We start from the raw sequence: 15,935 nt of genomic DNA, 5'->3' as shown, positions 1-15,935 counted from the left end.
AGCAACTATTTGCTGTACCCTCTTCTGCCTTCGAGTTTTTAATGCAACTGGCAGATCTGGAAATCTCCTGCTGTTTCAATACCTGCAACGCATACCTACAGAAATAAATCATATAACTTAAAGTACCTGTCTCACCTTCTAGGTTTATAAAAATTGACCTTTGTTTCAAATACACAGTAGCATTTATTGTGGAGCACCTCCACAATGCCGAGACATAAAATAGGACAATATCTGACAGACCATTCAGTTCTATAAAGAATTAAAATTGTTACACATAAATAAAGGCTGGAAAGCTCTGCAGGATATCAGCAGAATACCCACCACATTTTCAAAGTTTGGCCTATTCTAAGGCATGCACGTGATAGAGAAATTGCCCTGGTCTCCATTTCTTCCAGAGGAATTTGAAAGGAGAGGCAGATATTGAAAGCTCCCAAAATACACACATGACTTTCCTGATCATTCCTTTGAAGCAGAAAGGAGCAAAAAAACAAAAAGAGCAGTTTAAGATAAAAGTAAATCCTTACTGTGTCTGAACTTCCTTCCAGCAGTATGTTGATTGCTCTGTTCACGTCCCCATTACAATCATGTAGTGCCACTATGCACTCATCCTGGTTTTTCCCCGTCACTTCCATAAGCTGGCAGTAAGAGTCAGACATGTTAAAATATCCAAATTATCACCATAAGAAAATAAGAATAAGCACCACCACAGATTGCAAGAAAGTGCACAGCTACTGTGTCAAAGAGAACCAAAATCCTAAGTAAAGGTACCTGCATTTTACAGATCTGCTTAGGATTCAAACAAGAAACAGAATGAAATACAAATTCAAAAGGTAATCAAGAAAGCACTTTTTTTTTTTTTTTTTTAACTTCATGTTTGCAGCAAATGCCATCACCACCCAGATGGCTGTATAGGAGAGGAAAGATGCAAAAGATCAGTGTAGTTCTAATACTATTCTCTCTTCCTCTGTCTCAAACATCCCCCTCTTTATTCCATTGTGTGAGAACAGCCATAAGGTAAACAATGGCAGAGAACTGACCCATCTGGAAAAGAACCTGGGGTTGGGGCAGGGGGAAGGTTATTTTTTAGTCAATCTAATTCAGCACAAGGCCACGCAATCGGGCGTTTGAGGTGCATTGCTAGGTTCTACATGAACCTGCGATGTGTTCACTCGTCTTCCAGGGCAAAATCACCAACACCCACAGCAGAACAAGGAACTGACCTCTCTCTACTGCTGGAGTTAATGATATAATTGAAGACAAAAAAAATAGAAGCTTGAAATATCTACACCCAAGATTCAGCATGGGAGAGGAAATAGTGTGAGAAGATTTCATTTTTGCAGTGTAATTCTATCATTTTAATCCATAGACAGTCTTGAAGATCTGGGAGCTCAGACTTTTTTGTTTTCTTAATAAAACTTTAATTCACCTTTAAGCTATGATTAGACTTTCATTTTTCCTGAAAAGCAGCCAAGATATTAGCAAATTCAGTTTACACAGGCCATAAATTTTTCTCTTGTGTATTTACATGCAAACAAGCTGAAGGCGTTTTTTATTTTCATGATCTTTAATTGACAGGACCTTACTAGAGAGATATAATCTGTAACAGACATTGGCACGGATGAGCGTTGGCTTCATGGCTTGTCTACAAAGCAAAGTACACCAGTATAACTATATGGCCAGAGTTATATTACTGCAGTTTCTTGTAAAGAGGCTTTTGTTGTACAATAAGAGCACTTCTTCCTAGTTGAACTATATCATTCTGAAAATGGCTTAATCTAAACTGGAAGCAGCCACTCTAGCTCAGAAACGTAAACTATCTTATGAGCACCTTATTGCAGAGCATAACAACTTTGTACCATAAGAAACATACTTGTTTCACTTTATCTTCAAAATCTGCATCATTCTTATCATAGATCATCTGAGCAAGGCGAATCTGTTCTGCTGTTGCCTGAAAAATATAAACATCCAATAAAATTCACACAAGGTAACAATATATATTTTTAAAGTATCTCCTAGCATTGCTATCTACTTTTTTTTCATCCTGATTGTCAAAAAAAAAACACAGGGAACACACACAGATGGGAAAGATTAACATCTCTTCCCCTACACCCACTTTACAGTGAACAGGTTTGCCGGGACAGAAGCAGTTTCAACACATTATAATCTGATCGGAGCACAGTTCAAGGTCACTACTTCAGAAATACTTAACCGTGTAACAAAATAAAACTTATTACCGAAGTCCATGCTTTGATATTATTACTTCTACTTTTAATTAATATCTATCATTCCAGAGTTAGAGAGCTTCATCATGAGAAACAGGCAATAGTGTTTCTGAAGTAGCTGCATCTCTCATGATTCCTGCCTGCATCCCCCTCTTGACTCCAAGTGTCATGACTCCATGGATTTATGAACTTAATAGGAGGCTGGGTTGTGCCTCAAGATTTTGCCCGTGAACAGCTGCACTTATCTTCTCTATAAGCTAATATTGGTCTCACCAGTCTCTGAAAAATGCTAGAGGATCTTGCTATTGATGGAACACGTGGTACCTCTGTAATAAAGCCATGCTAGCAGCTTCTCCAAAAGCTGTCAGACTAAAACGGATGGACGCAGTAAAAGTGCCATACTTTAGAATATACTATGGCTGCCCCAAAGAAAAAGCAACCCAAGAACACTAACGTATTAAATAAGGCCAGACTTCACAGTGAGGTATTTCGCATCTACATGAACGGCATTCCCAGAAAAATACCGTAGATAACTGTAGGCTACATGGTCCTGGAATTAATTTGATGTCTGCTTTACCAGAAAAGACTTCTGTCTCTAGCTAGAGAAGGCGGCTGATACTGAAGAGATAGCCGGGATCCCAAACGTAGATCGATGCATTCAGAAAAATGTTTTCATAAAGAAGGTATCACAACATCCACTGAAATTCTTGACTAAAAGGATTCATCACGGGCTGCTGGGTGAATCTCACCTTTCGAAGTCTCACTTCAGAGAACACCAACATGAAATTCAGTGCCTCGAGAGTTCAAGTAACCCATCTCTTCAACTGCTCTGCTTTTGGAGTTTACCACAGCAAGGCGGTGTGGTAGGTCACCAAGCATAAATGCTGAGAAGAGTCTAAAAATTACTCCAACATACACCATCAGCTGCTTACTTACTGAGAAGTTGCTGCAGCTGTCCCAGTTCCTTGAGGGAAGTGACATTTGTCATGCTGAGAGGCGACGTTCCGAGATAATTACTGCATTTGTAACAGAGTTAAACGCTCTGTAGTACTTCACATTTTCAAAGTGTCATGCTGACAGCTTCATACGTCAGTTGGTAACATAAATGAGAGACTACTCTGGAACTCCCCACTCTAAGCCTTTTGCTACCCACAGCACTGCATCTCCACTAAAGCATCCCAGTCAGCGCTCTGTGCAACGAACCCCCTTCTCAGCGCTTGCTAAAAGCCTGGTAAAGAACCAAAAGAAAAGGTCTATCATTTTCCAGAATTAAGTCACATTAAATCCTTGCTCAGATTTCAGTCTCCCCAGGTCCATTGCAATTGCTAAGCTAGCAAAGAGGTTTCCGTTAAAGGTACCCAGTGTAGAAAAATTCAGACGACAATGGAATTTCTGCATAGACATGATGGCATATTTGACCAGAAACAGGAAGCCATTAAGATTCATCTTTTTTATTAACCCAGCATTTTTAAACAAGTCCATATTGGAAGACAAAACATACAAGTTTTATAACAATATATGAAATGTGTGACAGTATCTTCAGTTTTCCTGTGTAAACATAGGCATTGCAAATACAAATAGGTTCAGCATCACTAGTATTATATGCTAGTTGTATTACACCGAGCCGGAACTGAAGATTCAAAGTTTTTTGTTTTGTTTTGTTTTGTTTTTTTTAAAAAAGAAGAAGATTTTACTACATAAACACACACACACACCCCAAATCATTGTCCAAAAAGTATTTTTTTCCCCCCAATGAATAGTTCTCCTTTATTTTTAAGGCCTCAGCTTAACAACTAACATTGATTGCAGTGTTTTATAGACTAATACAAGTTTTAATTATGACTAAGAAAATGGTATCATCTTAAGACAGCTAAAACATTACTCACACGTTGCAAGGAATGTAATCTTTGCAGTGTAACAAAGTGAAGAGATTTTTTAATTAACTTACAACTATCAGAAAACAAAAGTGAGCAAAACCCAAAATTAAGTGACAATGATAGGCCCAGGTACTACATAAAATATTTATTATCCAGAAGTAATGGAAAAAATGTGCAATGCCATTTCTTAAATAACCGAAATTATGATTAATGTAAAATCATAACACTGAAATCTCCACTTGGGAAAGCAACATTCTTCTAGATTCAGAAAAAATAATCAGTGGCGACCAAACGGTAAAATCTCACAAATTGCTGTTGATAAAGCTTTTCTAAGCAGAAACGTCTATCTGATCTCTACAGCGTAAAAAAGCACGGTGCACTAAAACATAATAGCTGTATATTAAATAAGCATCTTTTCCATTCAATTGACCAAACAAGCATCCATTACGCAAAAAGGAAGAAAAAAAAATATTCAGACAAAACACAGAAAACACTCCGCAGGACCTACTGCTTAGAATCACTGAATCATGGAGGTTGGAAAGGACCTCCAGCGATACTCAGTGCAACCTCCTGCTGACAGCAGGTCCCACGGGGAGGGGGGCGCTCCTTAGGGCCTTGGCCAGTTAAGCTTTAAACATCTCCATAGATGGAGATCCCATAACCTCTCTAACGTGTATTCCAGTGTTCAACCACTTGCGTGGTAAATCATTTTTTCCTTATAACAGTTGGAATGTTTCATGTTCCAACTTGGGCCATCACCTCTCTGAGAAGAGTCTGGCTCCATCTTGTCTACATCCTGTTGTGAGGTACCTGAACAGAGGAATAAGGTCACATCTTCGCTTTGTCTTCTTAAGGCTGAATAAACCCAATTTCCTCAGCCTTCCCTCATTCATCCTGTGCTCTAGCTACCAGTCATCTTTGTAGCCCTTTGCTGGACTTGCTCTGCTCTGTCAATGTTTTTCTTGCAGTGGGAAGCCCAAAACCAGACACAACGCTCCAGCGCGGTCTCGCAAATGCCAAAAAAGGGGAAAGAATCACTTCCCTTAACCTGCCCGCTATAATCCTGCAATCTTAGTTGTTATAAAACAAAAACAATTTCAGCTGCTTCTGTCAAAAGTCAGCTTTGAAGCCCACACATCAGCATGAACCACAAATAAGTAAAGCACTGCAACGCAAGGAGACGATGAGGACTTGAGCTCACACAATTAATACTATACGCAACAGAACGGGAGCCCCTGCATGCTAAAGACCAGTCTAGAAAACATTAAAAGACACCACATCCCATGGGAGCACCTCTAGACTGATGCATTCACTGTCAGCAGAGAACTGAGGCAATTCTTGAACTAGATCCCATTTTGAGAAGTACGTGACAACAGAATAATGAGTTGCCAAAAGCAGAGTCATTTTGCACCTTCTGTAACCCTGAAAAGCACAGAATTTAACTACTGTGTTGCTGAGCATCAAGACAGTGGGTTGACAGCTTCATTTCGGTCTCACTGATACTGAAAATAACCTCATTTTTAATCCACTAATGGACCTTCTTCATCATTTCACTTTCTGTAAAGATAATCTGCACACAAAGGTTAGCATTTCATGACTTGCAGATATGCTGAATCATGCTGTACAGCATGGCACCCATCTAACAGAAAGCTCTTCCCACCCACCCAAATTCCTGTAGCAACTAGAAAGCTTTCATATGCTAGCCTCATGACGTTAGAGGAGATGAAATCTGAGGACACTGAGGCCACCGGACAAAAAACCTGACATAAGCATAGGCATGAAATTCCTCAGTGATGGGAAATATTGCCGAAGAACACAAAATTCATTTAGAGACAAGAATACAGGAACAATTTAATGCTGTGTTGCGTTACTGAGCATTTAAAAACGAGATATCAAACATACTCTTCTAATTAAACTATTCCCTCCCCTTTCTTTTCTTAGCTTTCAATGACGTATGGAAGAAGTGCATATTATTAAGTGCTTACTCTTAACTCAAGGAATATTATATAGTAGCACATACCTGTACTACTTGTTTCTGTGGTTGTGCTGGCTGTGTGGCTGAAATTTGTGTTTTGTCCCGAGAGCCCCGGGTACGTTCATTGCCCACCGAAGTCATCATATACAGTATATACAAAACAATGTATGTACAAAATAGAAAATCTGAAAGGGAAAAAAAAAAAGAGCATGAGTTAAGATAGGGCATTGATTCAATACCCAGATAATATACAAATGCAGTAGATTGAACATGCACTCTATGCAGAGGCTCCTGAGAAAGCAACTTAAATACACTATTATTGGATTTATTGCACAGCCTTTACAGTAAAGGGGAAATGCAGTGCCTAAAAGCATCTTTATCAGTTGACTTGGATCTCTGCAGATCTGTACATCCAGACTACATCTAAATCTCACATATTGTTCCAGTTATTTAAGATTCGGGCTTCCCTATCTGTCAGTCTGCTGAAATTTCAGCTCCAGCTGTATCGCTCCTTAAGTTTCTGCAACCCCTAACCTGTTTTGTCACTTGGAATTTTACTACTCTTGTATCCATGCAGAACACTCCTGCAAAGATCTCATTCAGAAACCATCACCTGGAAGACAGCATTCTTCTCTTCCCTATCATTAAACTGCTTTCCTGCGCTTTCAAGGAGGTCACGCCCAATGCCCACTCTACTTGTTCTCATTTGTAAGAGAAATGATAATCCTTGCCTTTAAATCAATCCTCTGTAGCCAATATTTTTGTGTTTTGTTTTCTCTCATACTTTTGTTAATTTTTTTTCATACTCAAAATCAGCTATTACCCCTGCTTTAGGGGTAACATACCTTTGTTGAGTGAGCATTAAAAAAAAAAAAAAAAAAAAAAAAAAAGCCCAGACCCAAAACTCACACACACATCAGTGTTATCCTGCTGTTTCTTGTTCCACCCTTTCATTCTAATACATCCCCCATCACTAGAAGTACTTCGAAACAAGAAAACTATTACTCCCCAGCGCTTGTACAGCATCTAACACAAGGCTAACTGACTGATGAATATGGTTTATATAAGCTGTAATAAGTGAAAACAGATTTCTCAACCGATCAGAACAGTCACGTCCAACAGCCTAGTTTCTGTCTTCACATCACTGGGAAGTGAGACTGCAAATTTAGGGAACTGGAAACAACATGCAAGTGGTCCACCTGGGCAGAAAGAGATGTGCAAAGAGGAAACAAAAACCTTTTACTGCAGCCCCAACACAAGAACATACCTCAGCATGCAGCTTGTCAGGGTAAGCAGCTCTGGTGCAAGTTTGCTATCACTGAGTTCAACACACAATAAAGCTCAAACACAAGAGTACGGCGATTGTAGGGACAAGGACATGTTCAATGCCAGTTGGTCATTAGCATTCACAAATAACGCATACTAAAGTGAACTTGAGTATTTATGGACAAAAATTAAAACTACAACGACATGCTACATTTTAAATACTGATTCACAACACTCAGGAGTCTCATCTAGAAATCAAAAGGCTAATTCATCCCATTATGATCTAAATCTCTTCTTCAATTTACAAATACATTTTTATTGACCAAAACTGAACTCCGACATTGCAATTTTTAATGTGATAGTTAAAGCATTCAGTAGAGTCTGAGGAGAAAGTATATTTCCATGAACTCTTACATATTTAACAAGAAAAGGCCTGCCTTTACCAGGAACTGACTGCAGTATGATCTGAACTGGAACACAGTGTTTCTCCAGCTTTATGAATATATTCACCAAAGCCAATCTGTTCCTGAGCCTCTTAAGGTAGTCTAACTTTGTTGTGTTCTAGGCCTCAGAACAAACAGACCTTCAAGGCACTGTTTGACACCCTAAAAGCCAGACAGAATCAGAAGAGAGGTAGTTCAAGCTCATCTGACAAAATGTTCTACATAAAGCAAAATATTAAGTAGTTGTGGAGACACTCTGAACAGCAAATTCAACACTTATCACAAACCTTATGGTCATGGCTCTCCATTGGCGTTTCAAACACATATTGCAGACACAGTCCTCTGTTGGGTCTACAATAAAAATTAGTTTCCCTCTATGTTGAAACGTGTTTTGTAAGCTACGATGCCTGGACTTCCTATGTCCTAGAACTAACTTAAGTTTACATACCTTAATTATGTATGACCTTTGAGTACTTTCTTTGAATACCAGCCAGCTCATCACCATTTGAACCTAGCAAAATGAGCAATGAAATAAGCCCTGAACAGAGAACCCTGAAGCCCTGAAGTCCCTGAAAGACAAGCTAATGGTTTCAAACACAATTGCCTAGAATTAGTCCACTTTGATTTAAGATATACTGAAAAATTATAGCTCCACTGCATCTCAATTTGTTCATCACTTCTGAATTAACATAACGTTTAAATAGATTATGGTACCTAAAAATTTCAGCTTAGATTTCAAATACTGATTTCTCTACTTTCCCTAGAAAAAGCCATGCCAAGTACTGCAATTCATGTTTTGCATATGGTTGGGATACACATATGTTAAAACAAGGAGTCTTCTATTTGTTTGTACAGCATAAGCTAAACTATATTTTACCCTTCTGATACCAGGCATAACATTGTTCCTGAACAGGATTGTATCTTTCCTTTTTTCCTGACAAAGTATTTTATGACGCTTCCATGTCACACCTGTTCAAGCCATGTTTGTTTTTCGAGGTGGAAGGATACCTGAAAGAAGAGGGAAGGCACACAAACATTTGAAACGCTACTAGAGAATGAAGACGTGCAGCAAGATCAGTCTGCCAATGGGAAGAAAGCCAAATCACCCTAACAGCATAACAGGATCTTTAAAGAAGATCCTAATCTTGCTGACCAGGTGGCCCATGAACAGTGAAAGCTGGTGAAAGGGCTGAAGCAGAAACAAAAAGCCAAGGTGAGAGCCCCTTTTTGGAAGCTGCATGGGCCTCCACTTGCTTCAGACAATTGTTGAAAAATGCACCCTCAGTTTGATATTCCCCATCAAGCCAAAAAGGATATGCTATAATCTGTTTCAGGCATAAACCAGTCATCTTAAAAGCACAATTGACAGCTTGATATAAAGACAGTTCTAAAAATAAAACTATTTTATTTCTACTTAGTTAGCTCCCACTATCAACAGGCAGGATCCAGATACAGTAACTGGCCCAGCCCCAGTGAGCACAATCTAGTATTTAAATGGCTTTATTCCACTATTGATGGTGCACTAACCAAAGAAACGTTGTACCTTCCTGGCACAGATATGCTTTAACCGTACTTTGGTGAAATTCCACACCCTATCGCAGCTATCCTGAAGGGTACTGCAGGAGCAGGCAAAAGGAGGGCAGATATCCACTGCTTTCAAATTAGCACAGTGACTAGAATTTTGAGTATTAAGTGGAGTATTACTAAAGATGGGGCTGGACAAGAACACTTCCTCACTCACATGCCAGCTTCTTCGCTCCGATCCTTCACGTTAAATCTGTTTGGCAATCTGCTGTCGTGGCAATCAGTAGGATGTCACAAACTGATAAAACTTCATTTTAACCGCAGACCACGTGAGGGAAGAAGGTGGTCTGAGATTTGGAGGAAGAAAATTCCTAATTAAAAAATCTGTTTAATAAAGTTCAAAAAAAAAAAAATCAAAAAGCAGACGTTCTGGTTTCCATGTCAAGGTCTGGCTCAACCCAAAAGTCCCTCATCAGCACTTTATACTTGACCTTGTAGACACATTGCAACTCCATTAAGTGGCCAAAACAGCTGCATTTTGAAGTAATTGATACATGTTAAGTGAAACAGAACCTCAGAGCATCAGCAGTAAAGGAGGAGAAAGCATTAAGAGCCAGACAGACACTGGACTTCCCAAAATTTTTGTGTAAAGGCAGCAGTCATACTTTTTGTCATGACAATAAAAAAAGCACAAGATTGCTAGAAACCTTTCTTTGTGAAATCTAGTGCCTCCAGAGGAGGGTTATCTTTATTTCTATTTACAGCAAAATGAGCAGTAGTTAAAAAGCCCCTCACTTCAAGTTTGTCTAGCTTCTCAAATACTAAGGAACTCAACTTTCAGCATTTCCCCATAAAGCAAGTGACTACACTTCAAAATGGAAAGGAACAGAGGCATTTAATGAGAAATCACCCCAAGTCTCAAGATTTTGTTTGTCGTAATGTTTCTGTCTATACCAGCTTAGCCCAAGGACATACTAGAACAACAGTAGATATACCATCGGATAATAAATCAGTACCAGACTCGTGATGGAATGGCAATGACAATTCCAGTTTCCGAAAGAGTACCTAAGCACTGCTATCTCAACACCCAGCTTCTCTAAAGAGACCAAATCCCTTCCCAAAAAGTCTCCATGTCATCTTATTCAATGCATTTAGTTAGGTTTCTGCTTTGGATTTTAACAGGAAGGAGGAAGACAGAAGAATCAAAGGGTATGTGAATGAATACATATCAACACAAAAAAAGCAGCTTTTTAAAGTTATAGTAATTCTTCCTTCAATCTTATGTTTAAGTTTCCTTGGGCAACAAAATCTAGTCCTTTGGGACTCAAGAAGGTCAGAAAAACTAGAGAGATGCAGAATACAAATCCACTTGACAGTGTGGCAGGCCACACAAGAGACAGTAAATCCACTCCTAAACTTTCAAGGATAGACCAAGCCCTACAAACAACTCGGCTTTCAAGAATCCTTCCGAAGTTACACGTTCACTTCCATCAGCTGAACAAAACATTTGCAGTTTCAATTCTTTTCCTGAGGCAGTCACAAGAAAATTATTTTCTTGGCTCTCTGGACAAGGAGCTGTCATAAAGAACACCGTGCAGAGATCTCTGTGAACACTCCAAAAGTATGATTTCTTTTTTAATACTCTAATCACAAAGCTATTCAGTCAAGAACTTCTTGAAATGACAGGGCTGGGAAAAGACTATAGGGCACTGCCTCATGATGGCATGACCACACTACATGTACAGTGAGTCTAGATTTTATTGCAAACATTGGACTGACTACCCACACAGCAGTAGCATGACATGATCTTGAGAAAGAAGGAAAGGGGAGAAAAACTATGTCTGCAAAGCATCAATGCAATGCATTCCCCTTAAGTACTGCTGTCTAGAGATCCTCACCACCTTTATTATTTTATTACCACTTGAAAGGGGAAAACAGTTTACAAAAGTCGGATGCTCTTCAGGAGCAGTGCTGATTACTCGATGCTTGTACTCCCCCAAGCCAACAATACTGAAACTGAACTTACAGAACCTGGGAGGATTCATGCATGATCTTATACTCTTCTACAGCAAATATGAAGAATATTGATGGCCAGGAGTAGACCTCCATCACTGGCAAAACACCCCAGAGAGAGAAATTGTACTATCTGTATGCTCTCAAGATTCATCAAGAGAAAAGAATTGCTGGGAAGAGGACATAAAGCAGGTTGCATCTTGGTCAGCTGTGGATTGAGCACATCTGGATTAAGCATAAAACCTCACGTCCTGTCTCTCATCACTTTCACTGCTGTTACTTACCCCACTAGCTCTTAGTCTGACTACTTCAACTTGTCCCTCTAAAACATGCCCTAGGCGCATGCAAGTTAAATAGTATTCTGAAACTTCACTTTGAATTCCCTATAATACATACCGTAAAAGTTAGTTAACGCTAAAACCCATACCTTCATCTGCACGTAATTTAGTTCACAAACAAAATTTCACAATTTACTCACCTAAACCTGTTCTTCTACACCAATGCATTTCACAAGCCCATCAATGGTATCAGGTCTACACATATGAATATTTTTCTACTCTAAAGTATACCACATGATCAATAAGTACGGTAAACTTAGCACTCCCTGGGATGGTACTGCTTTCCAATTCTTTACATAAATACTCTGCAACAATTTCTATATCCACTGCCACAAAGACAGAGGAAAATTCTAAGCTTATGCACTTCAAGGGATTTCTTTTAATTGTCCAAACTTTAAAATAGTTTTAAAGGCAAAATTTTGTAATGAAGATGGCCGACCATCAGCTTCAGCACCAGGACAAAACTAACAAATACATTTCCAGTTGTGAACTATTGAATCACCTCTCCTGTTAGCAAAGCCTGATGAATAAGCAACTGCACACTGTTACCAAGCTGCATTAAAATCCACTGAACTGTTACTTAAAATTACTATTCTGCAGCAGATCCAGTGAATCTATAATTTGCTAAGAACACATCTACGATCTACAGTAAAACAATCATTTTTCATCATCGGGGAAAAAATAGAAATAACAAAATAAAAAACCTAGCATTTGCAAACAACTTCTTTCCAAAATATTTTAGGACTGGAAAAACAAACCGAAAACTTTGTGAAAAGAAGGATGGAAAGAAACAAAGAGTTCATTTCATAGATAAGTATTCCTCAGCAAATGTTAAAAAAGGAAGAAAAAATTACACAAATAGGTTTTACAAATAAAAGGAAAATAGAGTACATTGTTTGGAAGACAAAGCAGCGATCAAAATCTTCAGAAGGATGGAGTTGGGCAAAAACTGGTCACATACCCAAATCCCCCTAAAAAAAAAATAACATTGAAAGGAGACCAAAGAGTACATTTGCTTCACTAGTAAAGTAGGTTTCAGTCACAAGTAGTTAAGTAACATCACTAACATGACTCAAAAATCCTCTAGTTTTACAATATCAATCTTTGCCATTATCCCAGTGCTTCCACATTATAGACATGTTCCATTTTAGCATATGCTGGTGATTTCCCTAGTTTTAATCAAAATCTGCCAGCTATACATGCAATAAATGTCCTCTGGCCTTGTCCTCACTGTTCTTACATAAGCATTCAATCTTAAGAGATGACAAGCGTCCTTATGAATAAAGAAATTTCTGAAGGAGGAATCTAAATTTCTTCACAGTTAACCTTGACTGGTAGAAAAAAGAAAAATTTAAGACTCAATCATATTATAATCGGAAAATTCTAGCTGGTTTCTACCTAAGAATTCATCTTTCATCCAGCAAAGATAATCTTCAGACGGCTAAAAACCTGGTTGGCATGACCTACCCATTTCTGCTGCTGTCAGAGTACAACGCTCACCGGTGATTACACACAGTCAACAGTCAGAGTCCTAGAAGACTCACAGGATTTGGTCTGATATTTCAGATATCAGTACCTCCAAAGCCTCTATTTTCATATTTTTTTGCCTTTCTGCTAGAAGAATGCCATTTTGGATAGCGACTGGCTGGACTCTGACATGCCAAACAGAATGAAGTTCTGTTCCCTGCCGTATTTTGTTACGGGCATGTAATAAATGCATGTTTGTAAGGACCTGCAAGATGTACTAGTTATCAATAGCTACCATGGCTTTAAAGAAACCTCAGATAACAGAGACCCAGGAAGACTAACTGCACCTTATTTCCCACTAAGCACCACTATTCTAACTAAGATGATCTTGCTAGACTGTAGCGCAGACCAGATCACAGTTGCTGCCAGGAACTGGATAAAACAAAAAACAAAAAAAAAGCCAGTACTAGTCCACATGCAAATATGACCTTACAGAAAACAGGAATTATCTTTGAAAAGCAGCTATCAATGGGGATCGTGTGGGGAAGGGGGAACAGCAGTTTCACTTTTGAAGCATGGCTCTCTGCTGAGGAATATTTCAAGAAAAGCCCTGTCCTTTCCAGATGTTCTAGGATCTGAAGGAAAGATTAAGTAGAAGTTCCAGTCATCTTTGACAGAAGGATCTCATTTCTCACCCTCTCTCACAGAAATGGCTTTTCTTATGCTAACTCTCTCTACAAGCTACAAAAGTCAATGGGATAACCTACTCTGGTTACTGATGCACATGAAATATGCTGATCCTGAACTGTCAACTGACTCCCAAGATCTTGGATTAGGAAGCATATAGAGATATCTGTGGCTCAGAGGTGGTTCTTAGTGCTTGCACAGCCACACACACTCCCTACCTCCTCTTGGCATCCAGCTCCATTTCTGAGCCTCCTGATCTTTTATTTTCTAGCTTACGAAGACAGAAGAAAATACTAGCTAAGTCAATACACAGGATGTTCACTGTTTGTTCTACCATTACTACACTCAGTGATTGAGAACTAGCAGTATTTGCAAATCTTTTCTTCATCTCCATTTCTCTGGGTTTGTCCGTCACACAAAATGGAACAGTCAACAAAGAGAACAGAAGAGGCAAAGCCCTTGGTGTTTTCCCTCCTAAGGTTTCCTGAGTAACATCCACTGAAAGGAAACTACAGTGTCTACAACTTCTAACAAAGCTGCTGCTAAAAAACACTCTTACAGCCTAGTCACCCACTGCAACAAATACTCAGATTGCATTATACTTTGCATAACTAGGAGGCTTGTAAAAAAATTAACAAGTACTTTGCAGAAGGAAAACTCTATTGTAGCTGAGGGAAAAACTGAACTAGCAGGTTTTTCAGGGTTGAAAAATCATTAGCCTCTGTCGTCAGAACTAACATAGCCTTGTTTAAGTCACAGTGAAGCACAGGACAACCAACCAACTCTGGTGACAAAAACCTGTGACGAGAGTTTTAGCTCTAACCAATTATAGAGCTTTAACTGTTTGAGATCTGATTGTATAATAGTTCCAAGTTCAATCAGTAGTGCAGACAGAACCCAAATCCCTTATTCCATCAAAATCAAGTTTCACCTTACATCCAACACTGACTAACTGCAGGCTGTCATCAAATATGGCATTCCTGCTTCCCTGCTCCTTAACCACACACTATTGCTACTTCCCTTGAATCAGACTAATGATTGTGCAGCTGCAGAGCGAGTCGGTTCAGTGAGCTGACCCAAGAGCAAACTAAACCCTCTAAAACAAAACAGTGAGTCAGTTGAATAAGCTTATCCAGTGGAAAACTATGTGGCTGTACAACTGCTAGATCTGACACAAGGGACAGAGAACAAGTTCACAAGGAGAGGGGGATCTTACATTTCAGCAGCCACACACCGTTATAACATAGGTAAAATGTGATGTTTCACATTTTGTTTTTGTAAAATCTATTAGAGCAAGACTTGACCCCAATCAGGCCCTTCACCCTCAACAAAAATCATTTAAAATGTCTTGTAGGTGGTTTAAAAGATTAAAGAAGAAAAAAACTCACAGGAAAGGACTCTGCCAGCAAAGCACCACTGTCATATATATTGTTTTGAGCACAAGTGGGAAAATAAGAAACTTGTATCACCCTTACTGAGAAACACTCTTTAACACCCAGGCTCTTGGATACAGGTTACATCAGTAACTTGTAGTAAAAAATAACTTCCAAAAAAAAAAAAAACCCGCCTTGGAAGTGCTTCTTTCCAAACAAAAGAAGAGAATATAATCAACCAGTATCAGGAGAGTCCGACTAGTACAGCATATTTTAATCTAGAATTCAATCCCTCCTCCCAATCATAGAAGTAGCTATCTGTATTCAAGTTCAAGCATTGAATCCAGAGACTCAAACTACCCTAGAACAATGTAACCAGCAAGAGTAATCTTTAATGATTTTGTATATGCCACTAAATTTTCAGTGCTTTTTTGCTGGTCATCTTTGCACATCACTTTCACAGGGCTAACACACTTTATGACCACTCTGTCCCTATCAAAAGCCCCAGCCTGAAAAGGCTTTCTTCCTCTGCCAGCTCATTAAGTCACAGCAGTCCCTCCAAGGGGAGGAAGGAGGAAATCCAGACAGATTTATCTAGCAAGACAAGGCTGGATCACTTGGAAGCTCTTCTTCAGATGGCTCCCTCCTCCAAAAATCACAAGGCAAAGCCTCCACTTACTACAGACTGTATTACTTAGTAGTTTCCCCTTCCATCTGAGGTGAAATCAGGGGTCAGCTGGAAGTCTGGGT

General features: G+C 39.1%; 1 protein-coding gene across 7 annotated transcripts in view; it reads right to left on the bottom strand.

Annotated features, from left to right (window-relative positions):
- LOC138064674 (ubiquitin-associated protein 2-like) overlaps positions 1–15,935 on the bottom strand; it is a 51,826-nt gene that overhangs the window by 21,865 nt on the left and 14,026 nt on the right. For all 7 annotated transcript variants that reach the window (XM_068928345.1, XM_068928351.1, XM_068928344.1 and 4 more), the window contains exons 2-4: positions 6,120–6,259; positions 1,871–1,948; positions 525–635 (exon numbers count right to left, since the gene is read on the bottom strand). In XM_068928345.1, the coding sequence (XP_068784446.1) occupies positions 525–635; positions 1,871–1,948; positions 6,120–6,218 (288 nt within the window). In that variant the 5' untranslated portion in view covers positions 6,219–6,259. The remainder of the gene's footprint in view (positions 1–524; positions 636–1,870; positions 1,949–6,119; positions 6,260–15,935) is intronic.

This window comes from Struthio camelus, chromosome Z (genome assembly GCF_040807025.1).
Source record: "Struthio camelus isolate bStrCam1 chromosome Z, bStrCam1.hap1, whole genome shotgun sequence".
In the NCBI taxonomy this organism is placed as follows: domain Eukaryota; kingdom Metazoa; phylum Chordata; class Aves; order Struthioniformes; family Struthionidae; genus Struthio; species Struthio camelus.
Note: the sequence above shows the minus strand (reverse complement) of the source record. Positions and strands in the feature narration are given on the sequence as shown.